The 26,602-nt window shown below is 42.9% G+C and overlaps 1 protein-coding gene across 1 annotated transcript; it reads right to left on the bottom strand.

Moving 5' to 3' along the window:
- Window positions 1-2,592: 2,592 nt before the first annotated feature.
- On the bottom strand, window positions 2,593-21,887 carry LOC135536992 (cadherin-related family member 5-like; the record flags this gene model as incomplete). The annotated part of the gene is given in 14 exon segments (XM_064963203.1): window positions 2,593-3,612; window positions 4,915-5,075; window positions 7,338-7,404; window positions 9,395-9,508; window positions 9,829-10,035; window positions 14,198-14,295; window positions 17,271-17,361; window positions 17,659-17,844; window positions 18,681-18,700; window positions 18,703-18,784; window positions 18,982-19,068; window positions 19,814-19,903; window positions 21,226-21,291; window positions 21,715-21,887. Coding segments are annotated over 14 exon segments (2,033 nt in total), but the record flags the coding sequence as incomplete, so codon positions are not given.
- Between the last annotated feature and the right edge of the window lie 4,715 nt (window positions 21,888-26,602).

The raw sequence follows: 26,602 nt of genomic DNA, 5'->3' as shown, positions 1-26,602 counted from the left end.
CTCCCTATAGAATGTAACACAGATATCCTCTCCCTATAGAATGTAACACAGATATCCTCTCCCTATAGAATGTAACCCAGATATCCTCTCCCTATTGAATGTAACCCAGATATCCTCTCCCTATAGAATGTAACCCAGATATCCTCTCCCTATAGAATGTAACACAGATACCCTCTCCCTATAGAATATAACCCAGATATCCTCTCCCTATTGAATATAACCCAGATATCCTCTCCCTATTGAATGTAACCCAGATATCCTCTCCCTATAGAATATAACCCAGATATCCTCTCCCTATTGAATGTAACCCAGATATCCTCTCCCTATAGAATATAACCCACCCAGATATCCTCTCCCTATAGAATATAACCTAGATATCCTCTCCCTATAGACTGTAACCCAGATATCATCTCCCTATAGAATGTAACCCAGATATCCTCTCCCTATAGAATATAACCCATATATCCTCTCCCTATAGAATGTAACCCAGATATCCTCTCCCTATAGAATATAACCCAGATATCATCTCCCTATAGAATGTAACCCAGATATCCTCTCCCTATAGAATATAACCCAGATATCCTCTCCCTATTGAATGTAACCCAGATATCCTCTACCTATAGAATATAACCCAGATATCCTCTCCCTATAGAATATAACCCAGATATCCTCTCCCTATTCAATTCACCCAGATATCCTCTCCTTATAGAATATAACCCAGATATCCTCTCCTTATTCAATTCAGCCAGATATCCTCTACCTATAGAATATAACCCAGATATCCTCTCCCTATTCAATTCACCCAGTTATCCTCTCCCTATAGAATATAACCCAGATATCCTCTCCCTATTGAATGTAACCCAGATATCCTCTCCCTATTGAATGTAACCCAGATATCCTCTCCCTATAGAATATAACCCAGATATCCTCTCCCTATAGAATGTAACCCAGATATCCTCTCCCTATTGAATGTAACCCAGATATCCTCTCCCTATTGAATGTAACCCAGATATCCTCTCCCTATTGAATGTAACCCAGATATCCTCTCCCTATTGAATATAACCCAGATATCCTCTCCCTATAGAATGTAACCCAGATATCCTCTCCCTATAGAATATAACCCACCCAGATATCCTCTCCCTATAGAATATAACCTAGATATCATCTCCCTATAGAATGTAACACAGATATCCTCTCCCTATAGAATATAACCCAGATATCCTCTCCCTATAGACTATAACCCAGATATCCTCTCCCTATAGACTATAACCCAGATATCCTCTCCCTATAGAATATAACCCAGATATCCTCTCCCTATAGAATATAACCCAGATATCCTCTCCCTATTGAATATAACCCAGATAGCCTCTCCCTATTGAATGTAACCCAGATATCCTCTCCCTATTGAATGTAACCCAGATATCCTCTCCCTATAGAATGTAACCCAGATATCCTCTCCCTATAGAATATAACCCAGATATCCTCTCCCTATTGAATATAACCCAGATATCCTCTCCCTATTGAATGTAACCCAGATATCCTCTCCCTATAGAATGTAACCCAGATATCCTCTCCCTATAGAATGTAACACAGATATCCTCTCCCTATAGAATGTAACACAGATATCCTCTCCCTATAGAATGTAACCCAGATATCCTCTCCCTATTGAATGTAACCCAGATATCCTCTCCCTATAGAATGTAACCCAGATATCCTCTCCCTATAGAATGTAACACAGATACCCTCTCCCTATAGAATATAACCCAGATATCCTCTCCCTATTGAATATAACCCAGATATCCTCTCCCTATTGAATGTAACCCAGATATCCTCTCCCTATAGAATATAACCCAGATATCCTCTCCCTATTGAATGTAACCCAGATATCCTCTCCCTATAGAATATAACCCACCCAGATATCCTCTCCCTATAGAATATAACCTAGATATCCTCTCCCTATAGACTGTAACCCAGATATCATCTCCCTATAGAATGTAACCCAGATATCCTCTCCCTATAGAATATAACCCATATATCCTCTCCCTATAGAATGTAACCCAGATATCCTCTCCCTATAGAATATAACCCAGATATCATCTCCCTATAGAATGTAACCCAGATATCCTCTCCCTATAGAATATAACCCAGATATCCTCTCCCTATTGAATGTAACCCAGATATCCTCTACCTATAGAATATAACCCAGATATCCTCTCCCTATAGAATATAACCCAGATATCCTCTCCCTATTCAATTCACCCAGATATCCTCTCCTTATAGAATATAACCCAGATATCCTCTCCTTATTCAATTCAGCCAGATATCCTCTACCTATAGAATATAACCCAGATATCCTCTCCCTATTCAATTCACCCAGTTATCCTCTCCCTATAGAATATAACCCAGATATCCTCTCCCTATTGAATGTAACCCAGATATCCTCTCCTATTGAATGTAACCCAGATATCCTCTCCCTATAGAATATAACCCAGATATCCTCTCCCTATAGAATGTAACCCAGATATCCTCTCCCTATTGAATGTAACCCAGATATCCTCTCCCTATAGAATGTAACCCAGATATCCTCTCCCTATAGAATGTAACCCAGATATCCTCTCCCTATAGAATGTAACCCAGATATCCTCTCCCTATAGAATATAACCCAGATATCCTCTCCCTATTCAATTCACCCAGATATCCTCTCCCTATTGAATGTAACCCAGATATCCTCTCCCTATAGAATATAACCCAGTTATCCTCTCCCTATAGAATATAACCCAGATATCCTCTCCCTATAGAATATAACCCAGATATCCTCTCCCTATAGAATGTAACCCAGATATCCTCTCCCTATTGAATGTAACCCAGATATCCTCTCCCTATAGAATGTAACCCAGATATCCTCTCCCTATAGAATATAACCCAGATATCCTCTCCCTATAGAATGTAACCCAGATATCCTCTCCCTATAGAATATAACCCAGATATCCTCTCCCTATAGAATGTAACCCAGTTATCCTCTCAACCCTCCTTCTCTTTTTCCTCTTTAGCAGCTGAATCAGACTCTCCATGGCTCTCCTGGTCCCCATGCCCACCATCGATCTCTGTCTGACTAGACATGCTCCTGTCTCTCTCCTCCACCTCCTCCATGTCCAACACCTCCTCCTCAGTCTCCTCCTCCTGACCCAGAGTATCCGGGATGATCTCCACCTCGATCCCAGACGCATCCTCCTTCTCCTTAAACCACACTGACTTCCCTCCTTCCTTCCTTCCCCCCTTGGCGAGTATGGACCTCACCCCGTCCTTGTCTCCACCTTCTCCTCTCCCACCCCCCATAGCAGGGCTGCAGGCCGGGCCGGGCTTGGTGTTGTGGTTGGCGTACAGGCCGCAGAAGCCACAGTGGCGGTCGCTCCGGCGTCGCTCCAGGGGGATGGCTCTGCCTTTGTCCCCAGGGACAGTAGCACCTCGGCCCCTCTTGTCTACCGGCTCTGGGCATCTGGGTCTGCAGCGCAGGGCATCACCCTCGGTACCCTGGTAGCCATCGTTGGTGTACTGCAGGGTGTCCTTGGGTCTCCCTTGGGGCCTTGTCATCTTCAGACATGGAGCCAGACACTACAGACAGGATAGAAGACAGGACAGCAACCATGTTAAATCTGTTAAGTACAATGATCACAGGATACGAGATGTATGTGTTGTGTGTATATCATTTGGTTGAATAAATAGTAACAAAATAAATAATAAAAGTAGATAAATAGTCATAGATAATAGCAATAAAGTTGTCCTACAAGTTAAAAACTGAAGCACTAGAGAGAGGAGTAGAGCGACAGAGAGCGAGTGAGAGAAAAAGCTGTAATTTACACACAAGTTAATGAACCATTGATCTCTAGGCATAGTTCAATGTCACAGATGCTTCTGCCTTCCCATGGCGTTAGGTTCATTTATTCTGCTTTAACACACACAGAGCCCTTCTGTGAAGTACTGCTCATAAATATTCAGTGAAGCTGTTCAATTCAATCAGGATAAATGGCTTGTTCACAGGCCTTCTCATCAGCGTCTAATCCTATCCAGGGTTAATCAACCAGCCATCATTACTCCATCCAACAGCCCCGGGTAGCCTGCTAACCTGGGCCCAGATCTGTTAAGTCCTGCCAAGGTGTTGGCAAGACAACACAAACAGTTCTGACACTAGGTTACCTTCCTGTTAGGGCTAAGGCCGTCTCAAAAACACTCGCAGGACAGGACTTTCACCAAGTGTCATGCTGCGGGACTTCCTCAATACCAGCATTCCACTGGGAGAAACTCACATGAAGGGCCTTCCTACTGGTGTTTACTAGTGGGGGAAACTCATCTATCATCTCTGACTTCTCCCACATACTGACCTCTGATGTCACATTCCACTGGGAGAAACCCACATGAAGGGCCTTCCTACTGGTGTTTACTAGTGGGGGAAACTCATCTATCATCTCTGACTTCTCCTACATACTGACCTCTGATGTCACATTCCACTGGGAGAAACCCACATGAAGGGCCGTCCTACTGGTGTTTACTAGTGGGGGAAACTCATCTATCATCTCTGACTTCTCCCACATACTGATCTCTGATGTCACATACTAAGGAAATGACCTGCACAACAATTTTGGCCGTTAAATACAACAACAAAACATTATTCATGCAAAAAGCAATCTATTAATATGTTTTTTTGAACACTAATTAGTTTGCGTGTCTGAAAGCTGTGCTGTTAGTGTATGGTTGGCGCTGCTTGTTTGCTATTAGCCAATCGGCATACTCAACGTGTTTACAGCACGTCAACACATACAACTCGTTGATCCCAGTTCACAAGTAATATTATCGGAGTTTCCCACTTGTCATGAACGCAGCATCAGTTCTGAGCTGAACTCACAGAATGGTGCTGACCTCAGTTATCTTATCCACGTTGGCGCCTCCTTTCTTCAGGCGGGAGATCAGGAAGCCAATCACGATGAAGCAGAGAACCAAGATGGCTGCCATGATCAATCCCAGAAGAGCCATGTCCCCCGCCCGGTACCCTGCTCCCGAGGGCAAAGGAACCGCCACAGCTGTAGAGGGTCAGAGGTCAGGGAAAATAATAGTCAAGGCAACCAGTCAAGATATCAATCAAGTTATCAGGGTAGCCTAGTGGTTAGAGCGTTGGACTAGTAACCGAAAGGTTGCAAGTTCGAATCCCCGAGCTGACAAGGTACAAATCTGTCGTTCTGCCCTTGAACAGGCAGTTAACCCACTGTTCCTAGGCCGTCATTGAAAATAAGAATTTGTTCTTAACTGACTTGCCTAGTAAAATAAAAAATAAAAACCAACCAATCAATATATTAATCAATCAATCGAGTTATCAACCAACCAATCAATATATTAATCAATCAAGTTATCAACCAACCAATCAATATATTAATCAATCAATCAAATTATCAACCAACCAATCAATATATTAATCAATCAATCCAGCTGTTACAGCAGACAATGGCCTTTGAGATGTACCTAAACTCATTTCCAATTCACTTCTACCTTGAACCCCACCAATAATACAGGCTTTAATATGGGGAGTACAGAGCCTACTGTTGGTAGGAGTAGATCATCACCATAGTATATTAATACAGGCTTTAATATGGAGAGTACAGAGCCTACTGTTGGTAGGAGTAGATCATCACCATAGTATATTAATACAGGCTTTAATATGGAGAGTACAGAGCCTACTGTTGGTAGGAGTAGATCATCACCATAGTATATTAATACAGGCTTTAATAGGGAGAGTACAGATCCTACTGTTGGTAGGAGTAGATCATCACCATAGTATATTAATACAGGCTTTAATATGGAGAGTACAGATCCTACTGTTGTAGGAGTAGATCATCACCATAGTATATTAATACAGGCTTTAATATGGAGAGTATGTAGATACATCATCACCATAGTATATTAATACAGGCTTTAATATGGAGAGTACAGAGCCTACTGTTGGTAGGAGTAGATCATCACCATAGTATATTAATACAGGCTTTAATATGGAGAGTACAGAGCCTACTGTTGGTAGGAGTAGATCATCACCATAGTATATTAATACAGGCTTTAATATGGAGAGTACAGAGCCTACTGTTGGTAGGAGTAGATCATCACCATAGTATATTAATACAGGCTTTAATATGGAGAGTACAGATCCTACTGTTGGTAGGAGTAGATCATCACCATAGTATATTAATACATCACCATAGCTTTAATAATAGGGAGAGTACAGAGCCTACTGTTGGTAGGAGTAGATCATCACCATAGTATATTAATACAGGCTTTAATAGGGAGAGTACAGATCCTACTGTTGGTAGGAGTAGATCATCACCATAGTATATTAATACAGGCTTTAATATGGAGAGTACAGATCCTACTGTTGGTAGGAGTAGATCATCACCATAGTATATTAATACAGGCTTTAATATGGTTAGTACAGATCCTACTGTTGGTAGGAGTAGATCATCACCATAGTATATTAATACAGGCTTTAATAGGGAGAGTACAGAGCCTACTGTTGGTAGGAGTAGATCATCACCATAGTATATTAATACAGGCTTTAATATGGAGAGTACAGATCCTACTGTTGGTAGGAGTAGATCATCACCATAGTATATTAATACAGGCTTTAATATGGAGAGTACAGATCCTACTGTTGGTAGGAGTAGATCATCACCATAGTATATTAATATAGGCTTTAATATGGAGAGTACAGAGCCTACTGTTGGTAGGAGTAGATCATCACCATAGTATATTAATACAGGCTTTAATATGGAGAGTACAGATCCTACTGTTGGTAGGAGTAGATCATCACCATAGTATATTAATACAGGCTTTAATATGGAGAGTACAGATCCTACTGTTGGTAGGAGTAGATCATCACCATAGTATATTAATACAGGCTTTAATATGGTTAGTACAGATCCTACTGTTGGTAGGAGTAGATCATCACCATAGTATATTAATACAGGCTTTAATATGGTTAGTACAGATCCTACTGTTGGTAGGAGTAGATCATCACCATAGTATATTAATACAGGCTTTAATATGGAGAGTACAGATCCTACTGTTGGTAGGAGTAGATCATCACCATAGTATATTAATACAGGCTTTAATATGGTTAGTACAGATCCTACTGTTGGTAGGAGTAGATCATCACCATAGTATATTAATATAGGCTTTAATATGGAGAGTACAGAGCCTACTGTTGGTAGGAGTAGATCGTCTGAACAATCAGCCATCAAGGGCTCATTTCCCTTTGCTTTGAGTTAACCTTCCCTTGTGGTGCTGTGTGAAAGTCTTACCTGGTATAACCAGGACAGAGAGGGCCGCTGTACCAAACTCCCCTGTAGACAGGTCCATAGCACGAATCTACACACACAACACAAGGAAAAATACTATATTATCATGTCTCTGCAACCCCCCAGCATTAACCAAAACATTCGTCAAAAGAATTATAGTAGTCTAGTAAAAGGCAGGTAACCACTCAGGTGAAGAGCGAAGGACTCTGACCTTCACAACCCTCTTCAGAAGAACAATGAGGCAGGTAACCACTCACCTGCAGAGCGAAGGACTGTCTTCACAACCCTCTTCAGAAGAACAATGAGGCAGGTAACCACTCACCTGCAGAGCGAAGGACTCTGTCTTCACAACCCTCTTCAGAAGAACAATGAGGCAGGTAACCACTCATCTGGAGAGCGAAGGACTCTGCCTTCACAACCCTCTTCAGAAGAACAATGAGGCAGGTAACCACTCACCTGGAGAGCGAAGGACTCTGTCTTCACAACCCTCTTCAGAAGAACAATGAGGCAGGTAACCACTCACCTGCAGAGCGAAGGACTCTGTCTTCACAACCCTCTTCAGAAGAACAATGAGGCAGGTAACCACTCACCTGGAGAGCGAAGGACTCTGCCTTCACAACCCTCTTCAGAAGAACAATGAGGCAGGTAACCACTCACCTGCAGAGCGAAGGACTCTGCCTTCACAACCCTCTTCAGAAGAACAATGAGGCAGGTAACCACTCACTTGCAGAGCGAAGGACTCTGTCTTCACAACCCTCTTCAGAAGAACAATGAGGCAGGTAACCACTCACCTGCAGAGCGAAGGACTCTGTCTTCACAACCCTCTTCAGAAGAACAATGAGGCAGGTAACCACTCACCTGGAGAGCGAAGGACTCTGCCTTCACAACCCTCTTCAGAAGAACAATGAGGCAGGTAACCACTCACCTGCAGAGCGAAGGACTCTGCCTTCACAACCCTCTTCAGAAGAACAATGAGGCAGGTAACCACTCACTTGCAGAGCGAAGGACTCTGTCTTCACAACCCTCTTCAGAAGAACAATGAGGCAGGTAACCACTCACCTGCAGAGCGAAGGACTCTGTCTTCACAACCCTCTTCAGAAGAACAATGAGGCAGGTAACCACTCACCTGGAGAGCGAAGGACTCTGTCTTCACAACCCTCTTCAGAAGAACAATGAGGCACGTAACCACTCACCTGCAGAGCGCAGGACTCTGCCTTCGCAACCCTCTTCAGAAGAACAATGAGGCAGGTAACCACTCACCTGGAGAGCGAAGGACTCTGCCTTCACAATCCTCTTCAGAAGAACAATGAGGCAGGTAACCACTCACCTGCAGAGCGCAGGACTCTGCCTTCGCAACCCTCTTCAGAAGAACAATGAGGCAGGTAACCACTCACCTGGAGAGCGAAGGACTCTGCCTTCACAATCCTCTTCAGAAGAACAATGAGGCAGGTAACCACTCACCTGCAGAGCGCAGGACTCTGCCTTCGCAACCCTCTTCAGAAGAACAATGAGGCAGGTAACCACTCACTTGCAGAGCGAAGGACTCTGTCTTCACAACCCTCTTCAGAAGAACAATGAGGCAGGTAACCACTCACCTGCAGAGCGAAGGACTCTGCCTTCACAACCCTCTTCAGAAGAACAATGAGGCAGGTAACCACTCACCTGCAGAGCGCAGGACTCTGTCTTCGCAATCCTCTTCAGAAGAACAATGGGGCAGGTAACCACTCACCTGGAGAGCGAAGGACTGTCTTCACAACCCTCTTCAGAAGAACAATGAGGCAGGTAACCACTCACCTGCAGAGCGCAGGACTCTGTCTTCGCAATCCTCTTCAGAAGAACAATGGGGCAGGTAACCACTCACCTGGAGAGCGAAGGACTGTCTTCACAACCCTCTTCAGAAGAACAATGAGGCAGGTAACCACTCACCTGGAGAGCGAAGGACTCTGCCTTTGCAATCCTCTTCAGAAGAACAATGAGGCAGGTAACCACTCACCTGGAGAGCGAAGGACTCTTTCTTCACAACCCTGTTCAGAAGAACAATGAGGCAGGTAACCACTCACCTGCAGAGCGAAGGACTCTGTCTTCACAATCCTCTTCAGAAGAACAAACCCTTCGTTTGTCACGTTGACATAACTGCTGTACTGCACCTCATATCTCATGTCTGGGTTTACACCCTAAAACACACACACGCAAATAAACACCCACACACACATAAACACCCCCCCACACACACACACACCCACACACAAACAAGCTGATTAAAGTTGTGTGTCAGTGTTTCAAATCCCACACAGAACAGAAGCGTAGCTACCCAGAATTGCAGGTAATTGTGTCATTTCTAGGACTTTCACGGTGCCAGACGAGTGTGTCTCTACTGTATATGAGACATGACATTACATTTAGAGGTGCCATGAACAAACACAGACTGAGATTGTAAGACAAGTGTCTGCCAAAATGATTAAAATGTTAAATGTTGATCTCTTTTGACTCTTACGGTGGCAAAGTCCTCGTCTCTGGCCTTGACCCTGAAGGGTCTGTTGGAGGTTCTGTCTCGTAGGATCATGGTCTCTGGGACTGAGTTACTGTAGATGTAACCTTCATAACGCTCCTTCTCAAACCGCGGAGGGTTCCTGCTCTTCCTCAGCACCTCGATGGTGACCTGAGTCACAGCAAACTGGTCCCTGTTGGTAACCTGGGAGGCCTGGGAAAGATGGAGAGAGAGGGAGAGATTATTGTCCATCTCCAGTCCCCGAGGGCCGAGTGTCTGCAGGTTATCACTCCGCCCCCTTGTGATTAAGGTCATTGATTGGTTAGGAACTCCTGTTGTGGAAATTCTAACCAAGTGAGAAAGACTGTTAATTCTTCAAACAATTTACCTTCATTTAATAAGAATTTTTTATTTGACCTTTATTTAACTAGGCAAGTCAGTTAAGAAGTCTTATTTTCAATGATGGCCTGGGAACAGTGGGTTAACTGCCTGTTCAGGGGCAGAACGACAGATTTGTACCTTGTCAGCTCGGGGGTTTGAACTTGCAACCTTCCGGTTACTAGTCCAACGCTCTAATCACTAGGCTACCCTGCCGGCCCAATTGCTGTAATGTAGCTGGTTGATCCCAACACTCTGAAGTGTGCTGCCGAGAGCTCAATCATACAGAGAATACAGAGGCCTTTTACAGCAAAGATACAACCCCTTGTCTACATGACAAACAACAGATGTGTGGAATGGGTCAGAAGGTGAGGCTTGGTATATGAGAAAGGAGCCAGATAGCATTTGCTGTGAAGACTGTTCTAATTGTATAGAAACCAGGGTTTGGCCCCATCATGATCTCACTATTTATAAAGGCAACATTTAATGGACTCTATGTGCCATTAACACAAACCTTTTTTATTTAAGTAGGCAAGTCAGTTATGAACACATTCTTATTTACAATGACGGCCTAGGAACAGTGGGTTAACTGCCTTGTTCAGGGGCAGAACAACAGATGTTTACCTTGTCAGCTCAGGGATTCAATCTAGCAACCTTTTGGTTACTGGTCCAACGATCTAACCACTAGTCTACCTGCTGCCCACAAAACTTGCTCTAGTTCCTGAGTATCATCATTATCATCAAAATGTCATTTGGTAACACATATACGTAGGCCAAATAGATGAGGATCCGATTCCCTCTCAGGATCAGAGTGGTCTATCTAGTAGCGAGAGGGGTGTGGTCTATCTAGTAGAGGGAGGTGGTCTATCTAGTAGAGAGAGGGAGGTAGTCTATCTAGTAGAGGGGTGTGGTCTATCTAGTCGAGGGAGGTGGTCTATCTAGTCGAGGGAGGTGGTCTATCTAGTAGAGGGAGGTGGTCTATCTCGTAGAGGGAGGTGGTCTATCTAGTAGAGGGGTGTGGTCTATCTCGCAGAGAGAGGTGGTCTATCAAGTAGAGACAGGGAGGTGGTCTATCTAGTAGAGGGGTGTGGTCTATCTAGTAGAGAGAGGGAGGTGGTCTATCTAGTAGAGGGGTGTGTTCTATCTAGTAGAGAGAGGGAGGTAGTCTATCTAGTAGAGGGGTGTGGTCTATCTAGTAGAGAGAGGTGGTCTATCTAGTAGCGAGAGGGGTGTGGTCTATCTAGTAGAGGGGTGTGGTCTATCTAGTAGAGGGAGGTGGTCTATCTAGTAGAGAGAGGGAGGTAGTCTATCTAGTAGAGGGGTGTGGTCTATCTAGTAGAAGGAGGTGGTCTATCTAGTAGCGAGAGGGGTGTGGTCTATCTAGCAGAGGGGTGTGGTCTATCTAGTAGAGGGGTGTGGTCTATCGAGTAGAGGGAGGTGGTCTATCTAGTAGAGAGAGGGAAGTAGTCTATCTAGTAGAGGGAGGTGGTCTATCTAGTAGAGGGAGGTGGTCTATCTAGTAGAGAGAGGGAGGTGGTCTATCTAGTAGAGGGGTGTGTTCTATCTAGTAGAGAGAGGGAGGTAGTCTATCTAGTGGAGGGAGGTGGTCTATCTAGTAGAGGGAGGTGGTCTATCTAGTAGAGGGAGGGAGGTGGTCTATCTAGTAGAGGGAGGGAGGTGGTCTATCTAGTAGAGAGAGGGAGGTGGTCTATCTAGTAGAAAGAGGGAGGTGGTCTATCTAGTAGAGAGAGGGAGATGGTCTATCTAGTAGAGATAGGGAGGTGGTCTATCTAGTAGAGATAGGGAGGTGGTCTATCTAGTAGAGATAGGGAGGTGGTCTATCTAGTAGAGAGAGGGAGGTGGTCTATCTAGTAGAGATAGGGAGGTGGTCTATCTAGTAGAGAGAGGGAGGTGGTCTATCTAGTAGAGATAGGGAGGTGGTCTATCTAGTAGAGATAGGGAGGTGGTCTATCTAGTAGAGATAGGGAGGTGGTCTATCTAGTAGAGAGAGGGAGGTGGTCTATCTAGTAGAGATAGGGAGGTGGTCTATCTAGTAGAGAGAGGGAGGTGATCTATCTAGTAGAGAGAGGGAGGTAGTCTAGTCCTTGTATTTTTCTGTTATTTTACCAGGTAAGTTGACTGAGAACACATTCTCATTTACAGCAACAACCTGGGGAGAGAAGAGGAGATGAATGAACCAATTGTGAGCTGGGGATGATTAGGTGACCATGATGGTATGAAGGCCATTGGGAATTTAGCCAGTACACCGGGGATAACACGCCTACGCTTATGATAAGTGCCATGGGATCTTTAGTGACCACAGAGAGTCAGGACACCTGTTTAATGTCCCATCTAAAAGATGGCACCCTACACAGGGCAGTGTCCCGAATCACTGCCTTGAGGTATAGGGATATATTTTTTTAGACCAGAGGAAAGAGTGCCTCCTACTGGCCCTCCAGCACCACTTCCAGCAGCATCTGGTCTCCAATCCAGGGCCCGACCAGGACCAACCCTGCTTAGCTTCAGAAGCAAGCCAGCATCATCTGGACTCCCATCCAGGGACCGACCAGGACCAACCCTGTTCAGCTTCAGAAGCAAGCCAGCAGTGGTATGCAGGGTGGTATGCAGGGTGGTATGCAGGGTGGTATGCTGGGTGGTATGCAGGGTGGTATGCTGGGTGGTATGCAGGGTGGTATGCAGGGTGGTATGCAGGGTGGGATGCAGGGTGTGATGCAGGGTGGTATGCAGGGTGGTATGCTGGGTGGTATGCAGGGTGGGATGCTGGGTGGTATGCAGGGTGGGATGCTGGGTGGTATGCAGGGTGGGATGCTGGGTGGTATGCAGGGTGTGATGCAGGGTGGTATGCAGGGTGGTATGCTGGGTGGTATGCTGGGTGGTATGCAGGGTGGGATGCAGGGTGTGATGCAGGGTGGTATGCAGGGTGGTATGCTGGGTGGTATGCAGGGTGGGATGCTGGGTGGTATGCAGGGTGGGATGCAGGGTGGTATGCAGGGTGGGATGCAGGGTGGTATGCAGGGTGTGATGCAGGGTGGTATGCTGGGTGGTATGCAGGGTGGTATGCAGGGTGGTATGCAGGGTGGTATGCAGGGTGGTATGCTGGGTGGTATGCAGGGTGGTATGCAGGGTGGTATGCAGGGTGGTATGCTGGGTGGTATGCAGGGTGGTATGCAGGGTGGTATGCTGGGTGGTATGCAGGGTGGTATGCAGGGTGGTATGCAGGGTGGTATGCTGGGTGGTATGCAGGGTGGTATGCTGGGTGGTATGCTGCTGGCTGTCTGTAGTCTCCTGTGACACACTGTTCATATAAACATCAAATAGCATGACCAGCACACGCAAGATTTAGTTCTGTGTTTCCAGATTACTATGTCATAAACTAGATAAACTATGTCATAAACTAGATAAACTATGTCATAAACTAGAATTCTTCTCAAACACAAATAAGATCAGATCAAGTCACCACAATGTATTTTATATCAGTGACTTTTAGAAATATATTTTAGAAAGTCTATAGCTACTTTATGAACTATATGTTTATAAAAAATGTAGTCTGAAACCCCGAAATTATGTTCTAGTAAGATGATGTCATTCATCTTCATTTGAGCCTAGTGGTTAGAGCGTTGGACTAGTAACCGGAAGGTTGCAAGTTTAAATCCCCGAGCTGACAAGGTACAAATCTGTCATTCTGCCCTGAACAGGCAGTTAACCCACTGTTCCTAGGCCGTCATTGAAAATGTTTTTATTTTATTTTTATTTTACCTTTATTTTACTAACCACTAGGCTACACTGCCGCCCAGAATGTGTTCTTAACTGACTTGCCTAGTTAAATAAAGGTAAAAAAAATACAAAATTAAAAAATATAAAAAAATCTGAAGATCAATTTCAATGTTGAACACAATCATAGCTTTCAATCGATTATATGTCAAAAGAAGTAATTGAGTGCACAGATGGAAATACAGATTGAAAAGACATCTCTTACCAGGACAGTGAGGGTTATTGGGCCTGCTATGTCTGCCGCTTTGGCCATGGTGATGTTGCCCGTCTCCTCATCGATCTGGAAGATGCTGCCTTCATTCCCTGAGAGGGAAAGGTACACAAACCGTGAAGTCAAGTTCAGTCTGCTATGAGATACAGAGGAGAAACCGTGAAGTCAAGATCAGTCTGCTATGAGATACAGAGGAGAAACCGTGAAGTCAAGATCGGTCTGCTATGAGATACAGAGGAGAAACCGTGAAGTCAAGATCAGTCTGCTATGAGATACAGAGGAGAAACCGTGAAGTCAAGATCAGTCCGCTATGAGATACAGAGGAGAAACCGTGAAGTCAAGATCAGTCCGCTATGAGATACAGAGGAGAAACCGTGAAGCCAAGATCAGTCCGCTATGAGATACAGAGGAGAAACCGTGAAGTCAAGATCAGTCTGCTATGAGATACAGAGGAGAAACCGTGAAGTCAAGATCAGTCTGCTATGAGATACAGAGGAGAAACCGTGAAGTCAAGATCAGTCTGCTATGAGATAAGAGAAGAAACCGTGAAGTCAAGATCAGTCCGCTATGAGATACAGAGGAGAAACCGTGAAGTCAAGATCAGTCTGCTATGAGATACAGAGGAGAAACCGTGAAGTCAAGATCAGTCCGCTATGAGATACAGAGGAGAAACCGTGAAGTCAAGATCAGTCCGCTATGAGATACAGAGGAGAAACCGTGAAGTCAAGATCAGTCCGCTATGAGATACAGAGGAGAAACCGTGAAGTCAAGATCAGTCTGCTATGAGATACAGAGGAGAAACCGTGAAGTCAAGATCAGTCCGCTATGAGATACAGAGGAGAAACCGTGAAGTCAAGATCAGTCTGCTATGAGATATATATATATATTTATAATATAGAAAACTTTGTGGTCATACGCACATCCTTATAAAACACGTTGATGCTCAGCTAATAATGTAAAGAGAACAGGAAGTCCCTGACATTGTATATGCTCCCAATTACCCCCTTTACTGGCAACGTCTCCATCTTCATAAGGTAAAATACATCTTACTGTGAGGAGAACATTAAATCTAGATTACTGTGAGGAGAACATCAACACTAGATTACTGTGGAGAGAACATTAAAACTAGATTACTGTGGAGAGAACATTAAATCTAGATTACTGTGGGGAGAACATTAAAACTAGATTACTGTGAAGAGAACATTAAAATGAGATTACTGTGGAGAGAACATTAAATCTAGATTACTGTGAGGAGAACATTAAATCTAGATTACTGTGAGGAGAACATTAAAGCTAGATTACTGTGGGGAGAACATCAACACTAGATTACTGTGGAGAGAACATTAAAACTAGATTACTGTGGAGAGAACATCAACACTAGATTACTGTGGAGAGAACATTAAAACTAGATTACTGTGAAGAGAACATTAAAACTAGATTACTGTGAGGAGAACATCAACACTAGATTACTGTGAGGAGAACATCAACACAAGATTACTGTGGAGAGAACATTAAAACTAGATTACTGTGGAGAGAACATCAACACTAGATTACTGTGGGGAGAACATCAACACTAGATTACTGTGGAGAGAACATTAAAACTAGATTACTGTGGAGAGAACATTAAAACTAGATTACTGTGAGGAGAACATCAACACTAGATTACTGTGGAGAGAACATCAACACTAGATTACTGTGAGGAGAACATCAACACTAGATTACTGTGGAGAGAACATCAACACTAGATTACTGTGGGGAGAACATTAAAACTAGATTACTGTGAAGAGAACATTAAAATGAGATTACTGTGGAGAGAACATTAAATCTAGATTACTGTGAGGAGAACATTAAAGCTAGATTACTGTGGGGAAAACATTAAAACTAGATTACTGTGGAGAGAACATTAAATCTAGATTACTGTGAAGAGAACATTAAAACTAGATTACTGTGGAGAGAACATTAAAACTAGATTACTGTGAGGAGAACATCAAAACTAGATTACTGTGGAGAGAACATTAAAACTAGATTACTGTGGAGAGAACATTAAAACTAGATTACTGTGGAGAGAACATTAAAACTAGATTACTGTGAGGAGAACATCAAAACTAGATTACTGTGGAGAGAACATTAAATCTAGATTACTGTGAAGAGAACATCAACACTAGATTACTGTGAGGAGAACATCAACACAAGATTACTGTGAGGAGAACATCAACACTAGATTACTGTGAGGAGAACATCAACACTAGATTACTGTGGAGAGAACATCAACACTAGATTACTGTGGAGAGAACATCAACACTAGATTACTGTGGAGAGAACATCAACACTAGATTACTGTGAGGAGAACATCAACACTAGATTACTGTGGAGAGAACATCAACACTAGATTACTGTGAGGAGAACATCAACACTAGATTACTGTGAGGAGAACATCAACACTAGATTACTGTGGAGAGAACATCAACACTAGATTACCGTGGAGAGAACATTACAACTAGATTACTGTGAGGAGAACATCAACACTAGATTACTGTGGAGAGAACATCAACACTAGATTACTGTGAGGAGAACATCAACACTAGATTACTGTGAGGAGAACATCAACACTAGATTACTGTGAGGAGAACATCAACACTAGATTACTGTGGAGAGAACATCAACACTAGATTACTGTGAGGAGAACATCAACACTAGATTACTGTGAGGAGAACATCAACACTAGATTACTGTGAGGAGAACATCAACACTAGATTACTGTGAGGAGAACATCAACACTAGATTACTGTGAGGAGAACATCAACACTAGATTACTGTGAGGAGAACATCAACACTAGATTACTGTGAGGAGAACATCAACACTAGATTACTGTGAGGAGAACATCAACACTAGATTACTGTGAGGAGAACATCAACACTAGATTACTGTGAGGAGAACATCAACACTAGATTACTGTGAGGAGAACATCAACACTAGATTACTGTGAGGAGAACATCAACACTAGATTACTGTGAGGAGAACATCAACACTAGATTACTGTGAGGAGAACATCAAGACCTGTTGTACCTCTAAGTATCCTGTAGCTGATCAGCTCGCTCCTGTTTCTGTCTCCATCCTTGGCGTATAACGGACCAGGGTCCAGAGATAAAGCACTGTCCTGTGGACAACAACAGACCAGGGTCCAATACATACTGTATGTGAAATACTTGAGCTGCACTTGGTTCAGTTTGCCCTGTTTAACGGAACCAATTGAATAGTCCCAAAAGTGAAAACTCTAAGCTAAATCAAACTCACCTCGATTACTAAAATACACTATAAGTACTCAACAAGTGGATGTGGCACTTCTAGAAGATGTACGATGTGGACTGATGAAGCAGAACGGGTCAACTTTATCAACATGAAGAAGAGATGCTCCTCTCTCTGTTAAGTTACACAGATGCACTGTATCACACACCTCTTTCTCGGTGAGGTTGACCTTTGCCCTGTAGCCAGAGCTGACACACAGTTTGGCTATCCCCAGGTTGGTTCTGACACAGGGCTGGAACCACGGTGGACGGTTGTCAACGTCCTTCACGTTAACCGTGATGGTCACCACGGCAGTGAACGACGGCTCGCCGGACTCAGAAACGTTATACGTGTCCTGGGAAATGGTGTGAATAGATTGTCAAGGAAGGTCAAAAGGCATTGAGCTGAGGACAGCAGATCCTGGTTCTCTACTATAGGAGTACGTTATTTTACAGATTCTAGTATATTTCTGGAATACTTTACAGATTCTAGTATATTTCTGGAATACTTTACAGATTCTAGTATATTTATTGAATACTTTACAGATTATAGTATATTTCTGGAATACTTTACAGATTCCAGTATATTTCTTGAATACTTTACAGATTCCAGTATATTTATTGAATACTTTACAGATTCTAATATATTTATTGAATACTTTACAGATTCTAGTATATTTCTGGAATACTTTACAGATTCTAGTATATTTATTGAATACTTTACAGATTATAGTAGATTTCTGGAATACTTTACAGATTATAGTAGATTTCTGGAATACTTTACAGATTAGAGTATATTTCTTGAATACTTTACAGATTCTAATATATTTATTGAATACTTTACAGATTATAGTATATTTCTGGAATACTTTACAGATTAGAGTATATTTATTGAATACTTTACAGATTCTAATATATTTCTTGAATACTTTACAGATTCTAGTATATTTCTTGAATACTTTACAGATTCCAGTATATTTATTGAATACTTTACAGATTCCAGTATATTTATTGAATACTTTACAGATTCTAGTATATTTATTGAATACTTTACAGATTCCAGTATATTTATTGAATACTTTACAGATTCTAGTATATTTATTGAATACTTTACAGATTCTAGTATATTTATTGAATACTTTGTAATCCCATTTGACATAAACAGTAGGGCAGAATGTAAACAACAGTATACCTGTACATGTAAGACCAGGAGATCTTTTGGACGGAGTCGTAGTCGATGATGTTTTGCACCAGTATGTTGGGGGTGTTGGCATTCTCCAGTCGTAGATACCTGTTCTGGTGACACCAACAATGACAAACGTGTTTAATCTTCTAACTGCTGAGCAATGATTTGACTGAACCTTTATTTATACCAGGTTAGTCTTGTTGAGATAAAAAAAAACATATCTATTTTTCAGGAGAGACCTTGGACCAAGACAACTGCATCAACAGATCAGTGATAGCGTTCATCGGTGATGGAGGGAAGGTCTTACCGTGGCTGACTCTAAACGATAGTACAGTGGCTCAGAGTCAATGTCTGTGGCCTCTATCCGACCAACACTGGTGTTCACAGCAGTCAGCTGTGGGAGAGAGAGGGCTCAGAGTCAATGTCTGTGGTCTCTATCTGACCAACACTGGTGTTCACAGCAGTCAGCTGTGGGAGAGAGAGGGCTCAGAGTCAATGTCTGTGGCCTCTATCAGACCAACACTGGTGTTCACAGCAGTCAGCTGTGGGAGAGAGAGGGCTCAGAGTCAATGTCTGTGGCCTCTATCCGACCAACACTGGTGTTCACAGCAGTCAGCTGTGGGAGAGAGAGGGCTCAGAGTCAATGTCTGTGGCCTCTATCAGACCAACACTGGTGTTCACAGGGGTCAGCTGTGGGAGAGAGAGGGCTCAGAGTCAATGTCTGTGGCCTCTATCCGACCAACACTGGTGTTCACAGCAGTCAGCTGTGGGAGAGAGAGGGCTCAGAGTCAATGTCTGTGGCCTCTATCTGACCAACACTGGTGTTCACAGCAGTCAGCTGTGGGAGAGAGAGGGCTCAGAGTCAATGTCTGTGGCCTCTATCCGACCAACACTGGTGTTCACAGCAGTCAGCTGTGGGAGAGAGAGGGCTCAGAGTCAACATATTATGTTACAGAAATGTGACTTCATGGAAATGTACCGATATGGAAAGTTTATTCATACAAACTGATGTGGTATTGTATGAAGGGTGCAAGTATTTAATTACTATTGTCATCATAACATCATCACCATTGTATTGTTGGGCCCACGGAGAAGTGTCTAATGCTGTAAGGTACATAGTAAATAGAAGAGGGTCTCACCTCGTTCACCTGGAGAACGTAATGACTCTGAGCGAAGTTTGGAGGATTATCGTTCACATTTTCAATGAAAACTTCAACAGACACGTTCACCTTAGAAAAGAGTGAATCGTTGTTATTCGTTGGCATTTGAAAGCAGCAAAGCATTTCATAGAACCTACTGATTTTTTAGAGTTGAAGACGTGATGTGAAAGCAACCAGATATTTTACACATTGAAGTTCTTCACCTATAGAGAGCAGAAATATGGTTTGACCTTTGACCTTTCACAGCCCAGAAATAGAGAGACCAACTGATGCTTAGGATTCCAGAGCCCTATTCCCTATATAGTGGTACTACTATAGACCAGAGCCCTATTCGCCATATAGTGGTATTACTATAGACCAGAGCCCTATTCCCTATATAGTGGTACTACTATAGACCAGAGCCCTATTCCCTATATAGTGATACTACTATAGACCAGAGCCCTATTCCCTATATAGTGGTACTACTATAGACCAGAGCACTATTACCTATATAGTGGTACTACAATAGACCAGAGCCCTATTCCCTATATAGTGGTACTACTATAGACCAGAGCCCTATTCCCTATATAGTGATACTACAATAGACCAGAGCCCTATTCCCTATATAGTGGTACTACTATAGACCAGAGCCCTATTCCCTATATAGTGGTACTACTATAGACCAGAGCCCTATTCCCTATATAGTGATACTACAATAGACCAGAGCCCTATTCTCTATATAGTGGTACTACTATAGACCAGTGCCCTATTCCCTATATAGTGGTACTACTATAGACCAGAGCCCTATTCCCTATATAGTGGTACTACTATAGACCAGAGCCCTATTCCCTATATAGAGGTACTACAATAGACCAGAGCCCTATTCCCTATATAGTGGTACTACTATAGACCAGAGCCCTATTCCCTATATAGTGGTACTACTATAGACCAGAGCCCTATAAGGTACAATTTGGGACATAACCCATGACCATGAGACATGTCATCCCTACTACTCACTGATCTGGAGCCAGTTCTGTTGCAGCGCACCCTGACCCACAGCCCCATGACCATGAGACATGTCATCCCTACTACTCACTGATCTGGAGCCAGTTCTGTTGCAGCGCACCCTGACCCACAGCCCCATGACCATGAGACATGTCATCACTACTACTCACTGATCTGGAGCCAGTTCTGTTGCAGCGCACCCTGACCCACAGCCCCATGACCATGAGACATGTCATCCCTACTACTCACTGATCTGGAGCCAGTTCTGTTGCAGCGCACCCTGACCCACAGCCCCATGACCATGAGACATGTCATCACTACTACTCACTGATCTGGAGCCAGTTCTGTTGCAGCGCACCCTGACCCACAGCCCCATGACCATGAGACATGTCATCCCTACTACTCACTGATCTGGAGCCAGTTCTGTTGCAGCGCACCCTGACCCACAGAGCATCATCCACACGGGGCAGAGACTAGGAAACGAACACAAATGCAGCAGCTGTTATTTCACACCATAGACAGAATGCCTCATTGTCCCTCAACCTTTTTTTTTTACCTTTTCTTTTTGTGTCAATGGAAAAATGACCTTTGACCCCCCCGTAACTGAGTCAGTTCATGGCAACGTTCCAGGCCAACTACTTTGCAGTCGGCATGCAAGCCATATCTCACAACACTAGATGAACTTGTCCAAGAACAAAAACACAGTTTTAAAATAAATGCACTTTGTGACATGTTAAAAATTGCTATGAGATGTTAGGTTCTGAGGCTGTACGTATAAAGTGTCTCAGAGTACGAGTTCTGATCCAGGATCAGCCCCCCACAGCTTGTATTCTTTCTATTCTACAAAGCAAAACTGATCCTAGATCAGCTTGATACATTGCCCCTAGAGCTCCCACCTCAAAGTCCAGTCCTCTCTTGGCGATGAGGTCCGTCCCCCGCAGGTAGAAAGCCTCAGCAGGGTTCTCTGTGACGGTCAGCTGAACATCATCACCACAGGTGATTTTGGCTACTAGAACGTCCACAGTGCTGTTCTCTTTTATAGACACAGGGTCAGGAGAAACTGTACACACTGAGAGAGATGTGAAACAGACACAGATACAGGGGTCAGGAGAAACTGTACAGACTGAGAGAGATGTCAAACAGACACAGATACAGGGGTCAGGAGAAACTGTACAGACTAAAGATAGAGATGTGAAACAGACACAGATACAGGGGTCAGGAGAAACTGTACAGACTGAGAGAGATGTCAAACAGACACAGATACAGGGGTCAGGAGAAACTGTACAGACTAAAGATAGAGATGTGAAACAGACACAGATACAGGGGCCAGGAGAAACTGTACAGACTGAGAGAGATGTGAAACAGACACAGGTACAGGGGTCAGGAGAAACTGTGCAGACTGAGAGAGATGTGAAACAGACACAGATACAGGGGTCAGGAGAAACTGTACAGACTGAGAGAGATGTGAAACAGACACAGATACAGGGGTCAGGAGAAACTGTACAGACTGAGAGAGATGTGAAACAGACACAGATACAGGGGTCAGGAGAAACTGTACAGACTGAGAGAGATGTGAAACAGACACAGACACAGGGTCAGGAGAAACTGTACAGACTGAGAGAGATGTGAAACAGACACAGATACAGGGGTCAGGAGAAACTGTACAGACGGAGAGAGATGTGAAACAGACACAGATACAGGGGTCAGGAGAAACTGTACAGACTGAGAGAGATGTGAAGCAGACACAGATACAGGGGTCAGGAGAAACTGTACAGACTGAGAGAGATGTGAAACAGACACAGATACAGGGGTCAGGAGAAACTGTACAGACTGAGAGAGATGTGAAACAGACACAGATACAGGGGTCAGGAGAAACTGTACAGACTGAGAGAGATGTGAAACAGACACAGATACAGGGGTCAGGAGAAACTGTACAGACTGAGAGAGATGTGAAACAGACACAGATACAGGGGTCAGGAGAAACTGTACAGACGGAGAGAGATGTGATATCAGTGAAAATGTGTTGTGGTCAAGACGACGACGGCGCCAGTGTCATGAGCGGAGTTTACTCAGGTGTTCAACAGCGCATATCAGGACCGAGAGCTTAATGCTTCATGGGTCGTTCTTAATGAGTTTCAATTTAGAAAACGATCTCTTCGCAGAAGCAACAAATACAGGGAAGGTAAACAAAAACCTGCTTGATTGCCATAGCAACATCAGGGAACATGGGCAGAACGAAGTTGTTCTTCAAATACAGTATTTATTTTCTAGTCTGTACCATCTCATTGAGCCTCGCATTCTCCTTAATTCCCGCTCTCAACACGTTACGGAGAGAGATGAACTCTATAGGAAGCTCTTGGGACAGGTCGTCTGGGTACTGGAAACCCCAAACATTTGTAGATGCGATCAGACCATCATCTTTAGCAGACAACAGTTCTTGAGGGCTTGAACAAAACAAAGTTGTTTGCAATTTCGTTCATAGGCTACTGGTGAACCGTCGTTTGAGTTGTGTGGTTACAATATCAACGGTCCCTTATCTCTGGTATATCTTGGCATCCATCATCCAACAATTAATTTGAATCATGTGCAGCGCAATGGTCATATAATGCCCAATGTCTCAGGAATGTCTGGGTTTGCAATACTCAGCATAGAAAACATTTGGGTCGCTGACAGGCCGTGGTGGATTACATTTGATATAATTCAATTGAATTGATCCCATTTGTTAAGGCTATTAGCCAGACAAACCCCGTGGAGTGCAACACTAAGTAGTGTCTGAAAGTACAGTATCCCCAAGCAGACCACTTCCCCCTTATTGTTCGGCTATTTGAGATGTTATGTTGATAAGAAGTTCATAAAGACTGTGTATAGCTATAGATAGTACACTGCATAATGAAACAATCCCTAGTAAACTAGTGTTTTGAGGGTGACTGGCTGTATTATTTGCCATTAATTGGCTTGTTTTACGCACAACACCGTTCTATTCAAGATGGGAGAGAGCGCGAGGACGGATCATGTCATTGCAGGTTCAGGTAGCCTATACAGGACAGTTCTATATCCTATGAAAAAAAAAATATATATATATATATATATATATATATATATATATATATATATATATATATATATATATATATATATATATATATATATATATATATATATATATATATATATATATATATATCTTAGTATATATATATATATAGTCCAACGCTCTAAACACTAGGCTACGCTGCCGCCCCATGTAATTACTTGTTCAATAAAGTTCGGAATTGAAATATTGCAATATATATATATATTGGTAGCTGATCAGTATGCTGCTGCTGCAACAAACATTTATTTTATGATCTGCAATATTTCAATTCCGAACTTTATTGAACAAGTAATTACATGGGGCGGCAGCGTAGCCTAGTGTTTAGAGCGTTGGACTAGCAACCGGAAGGTTGCAAAATCAAACCACCGAGCTGACAAGGTACAAATCTGTCGTTCTGCCCCTGAACAGGCAGTTAACCCACTGTTCCTAGGCCGTCATTGAAAATAAGAATTTGTTCTTAACTGACTCGCCTAGTTAAATAAAGGTAAAAAATAAAATAATTATTGCCGCTGTGTGGTGGTGTAAAGTACTTAAGTCGTATTTTATGGAATCTGTACTTTACTTTACTATTTATTCTATTTTTTGACAACTTTTACTTTTACTCCACTACATTCCTAAATAAAATGATGTACTTTTTACTCCATACATTTGCCCTGACACCCAAAAGTTACAATTTGAGTGCTTAGCAGGACATGAAAACGGTCAAATTCACACACTCATCAAGAGAACGTCCCTGGTCGTCCCTACTGCCTCTGATCTGGTGAGAATTCACTCAATATAAATGCTTCCTTTGTAAATGATGTCTGAGTGTTGGAGTGTGACCCTGGCTGCCAAAAATATATATTAAAAAAGAAAATTGTGCCGTCTGGTTTGCTAAATATCAGGAATTCGATGTATAGCAGTGACTTTTACTTTATACTTTTACTCAAGTATGACAATGCAGTAGTTTTTCCACCTCTGTACTTAAGTACATTTAAAATCTGATACTTTTAGACTTTTACTCAAGTAGTATTGTACTAGGTTACTTTCACTATTACTTGAGTCATTTTATATTAAAGTATCTTTACTGTTACTCAAGTATGACAATTTGAGTACTTGTTCCACCTCTGCCACCGGGCAACCGTCTAAAAATGTCAACATTGGGACACCCTGTAGAGCTTCGTGAACTGTTAGGCTTTAAGAGAAAATGACGAACAAATAGGTCTACCAATAAACATTTAGCCATTAGCTAAAACGAAGCTAAGCCTTGGCACCACACAAGTCCTGTGATCGATTCGATAGGCTGCGCAGCCGCATAGACATGTCGCAATTTCAGCACCATGGACAGCGATCAGCAGTCTACACCTTGCGGGGGACGAGAGAAGCAGCGTTATGCCAGTGCATGTCGTCTATTTAAATCGTTATGGAACGGAGGGCAGACCAAGCCGTAACAGTTTGAGCCCGACACACATTGGGCGATACTTGGCTGTGCAATCACACAGTTCCATGGGGCGGCAAGCCTAGTGGTTAGAGCGTTGGACTAGTAACCGGAAGGTTGCAAGTTCAAACCCCCGAGCTGACAAGGTACAAATCTTTCGTTCTACCCCTGAACAGGCAGTTAACCCGCTGTTCCTCCTGTAAATAAGAATTTGTTCTTAACTGACTTGCCTCGTAAAATAAAGGTAAAAAAGTATATAAAAAATAGTGCAGGCAATAGACGACGGCATAGCCTACTATTGTTCACTATTCTCCCTATTCTAATTGTATATACACTAAGCGTCCAATATTACCATGGGTTAAATAACTATTTAACGGGATGGCTTTAGATAAATGTACTGAAAACCCTTATCGAATTAAAACTCCACGAGACAATATGTTGACCAGCGAGTTGTGAGGGTTTACAGTTGTTGAATTAGGTCTACGTTAATTTATTCTGCAAGCGCAAGGGAACCACACCTGCAAAACCCCGTTAATTACGCACCTTCATAAGGTAGGTCTGAATATCAGCTACGGAGAAGCAAGAAGGAAAGGCGTGATGCGGCGGTTGACTCATAACCGCATAACCCGCAGTCTCCGCGTTATCCGCGGCACGGGTGGGTTTAGGGTTATGGAATATTGTGTGGATGAAGGCCGGGTGGGTGGCGAGCGGGTTGAATAAAGAGAAAACAAAACCTTTTTAAAAATCCATAAATGTAGAATTATTGTGCAATTTACATCTATAAGCTACATTGAGGATTTTCGTTCATTATTTTAGGCTAACAGGCATTATTAGTAGCCTATTTAAGTCTAAACTTCAGCGCGCACCAAATAGCGTACATATCTTATTGCCAAATGCTTATGTGAAGGGAATAAAGAGTTAATATAGATCCACAGAGGCTAAAACAACAATGTCAGAGTTTAATTAAATAAGTGAAAAGCTGCGGAATGCAGAGTTAAAAAATAATGAGTAGGGAGGCCCAGAGAAGAAGTCTAATGTTATAGAAGAGAGGACCAGAACAGTAGTCTAATGTTATAGAAGAGAGGACCAGAACAGTAGTCTAATGTTATAGAAGAGAGGACCAGAACAGTAGTCTAATGTTATAGAAGAGAGGACCAGAATAGTAGTCTAATGTTATAGAAGAGAGGACCAGAACAGTAGTCTAATGTTATAGAAGAGAGGACCAGAACAGTAGTCTAATGTTATAGAAGAGAGGACCATAACAGTAGTCTAA

The sequence above is a fragment of the Oncorhynchus masou genome, unplaced genomic scaffold (genome assembly GCF_036934945.1).
Source record: "Oncorhynchus masou masou isolate Uvic2021 unplaced genomic scaffold, UVic_Omas_1.1 unplaced_scaffold_695, whole genome shotgun sequence".
NCBI lineage: Eukaryota > Metazoa > Chordata > Actinopteri > Salmoniformes > Salmonidae > Oncorhynchus > Oncorhynchus masou.
The sequence above is the reverse complement of the archived record's forward strand: the minus strand, read 5'-3'. Positions and strand labels throughout refer to the sequence as shown.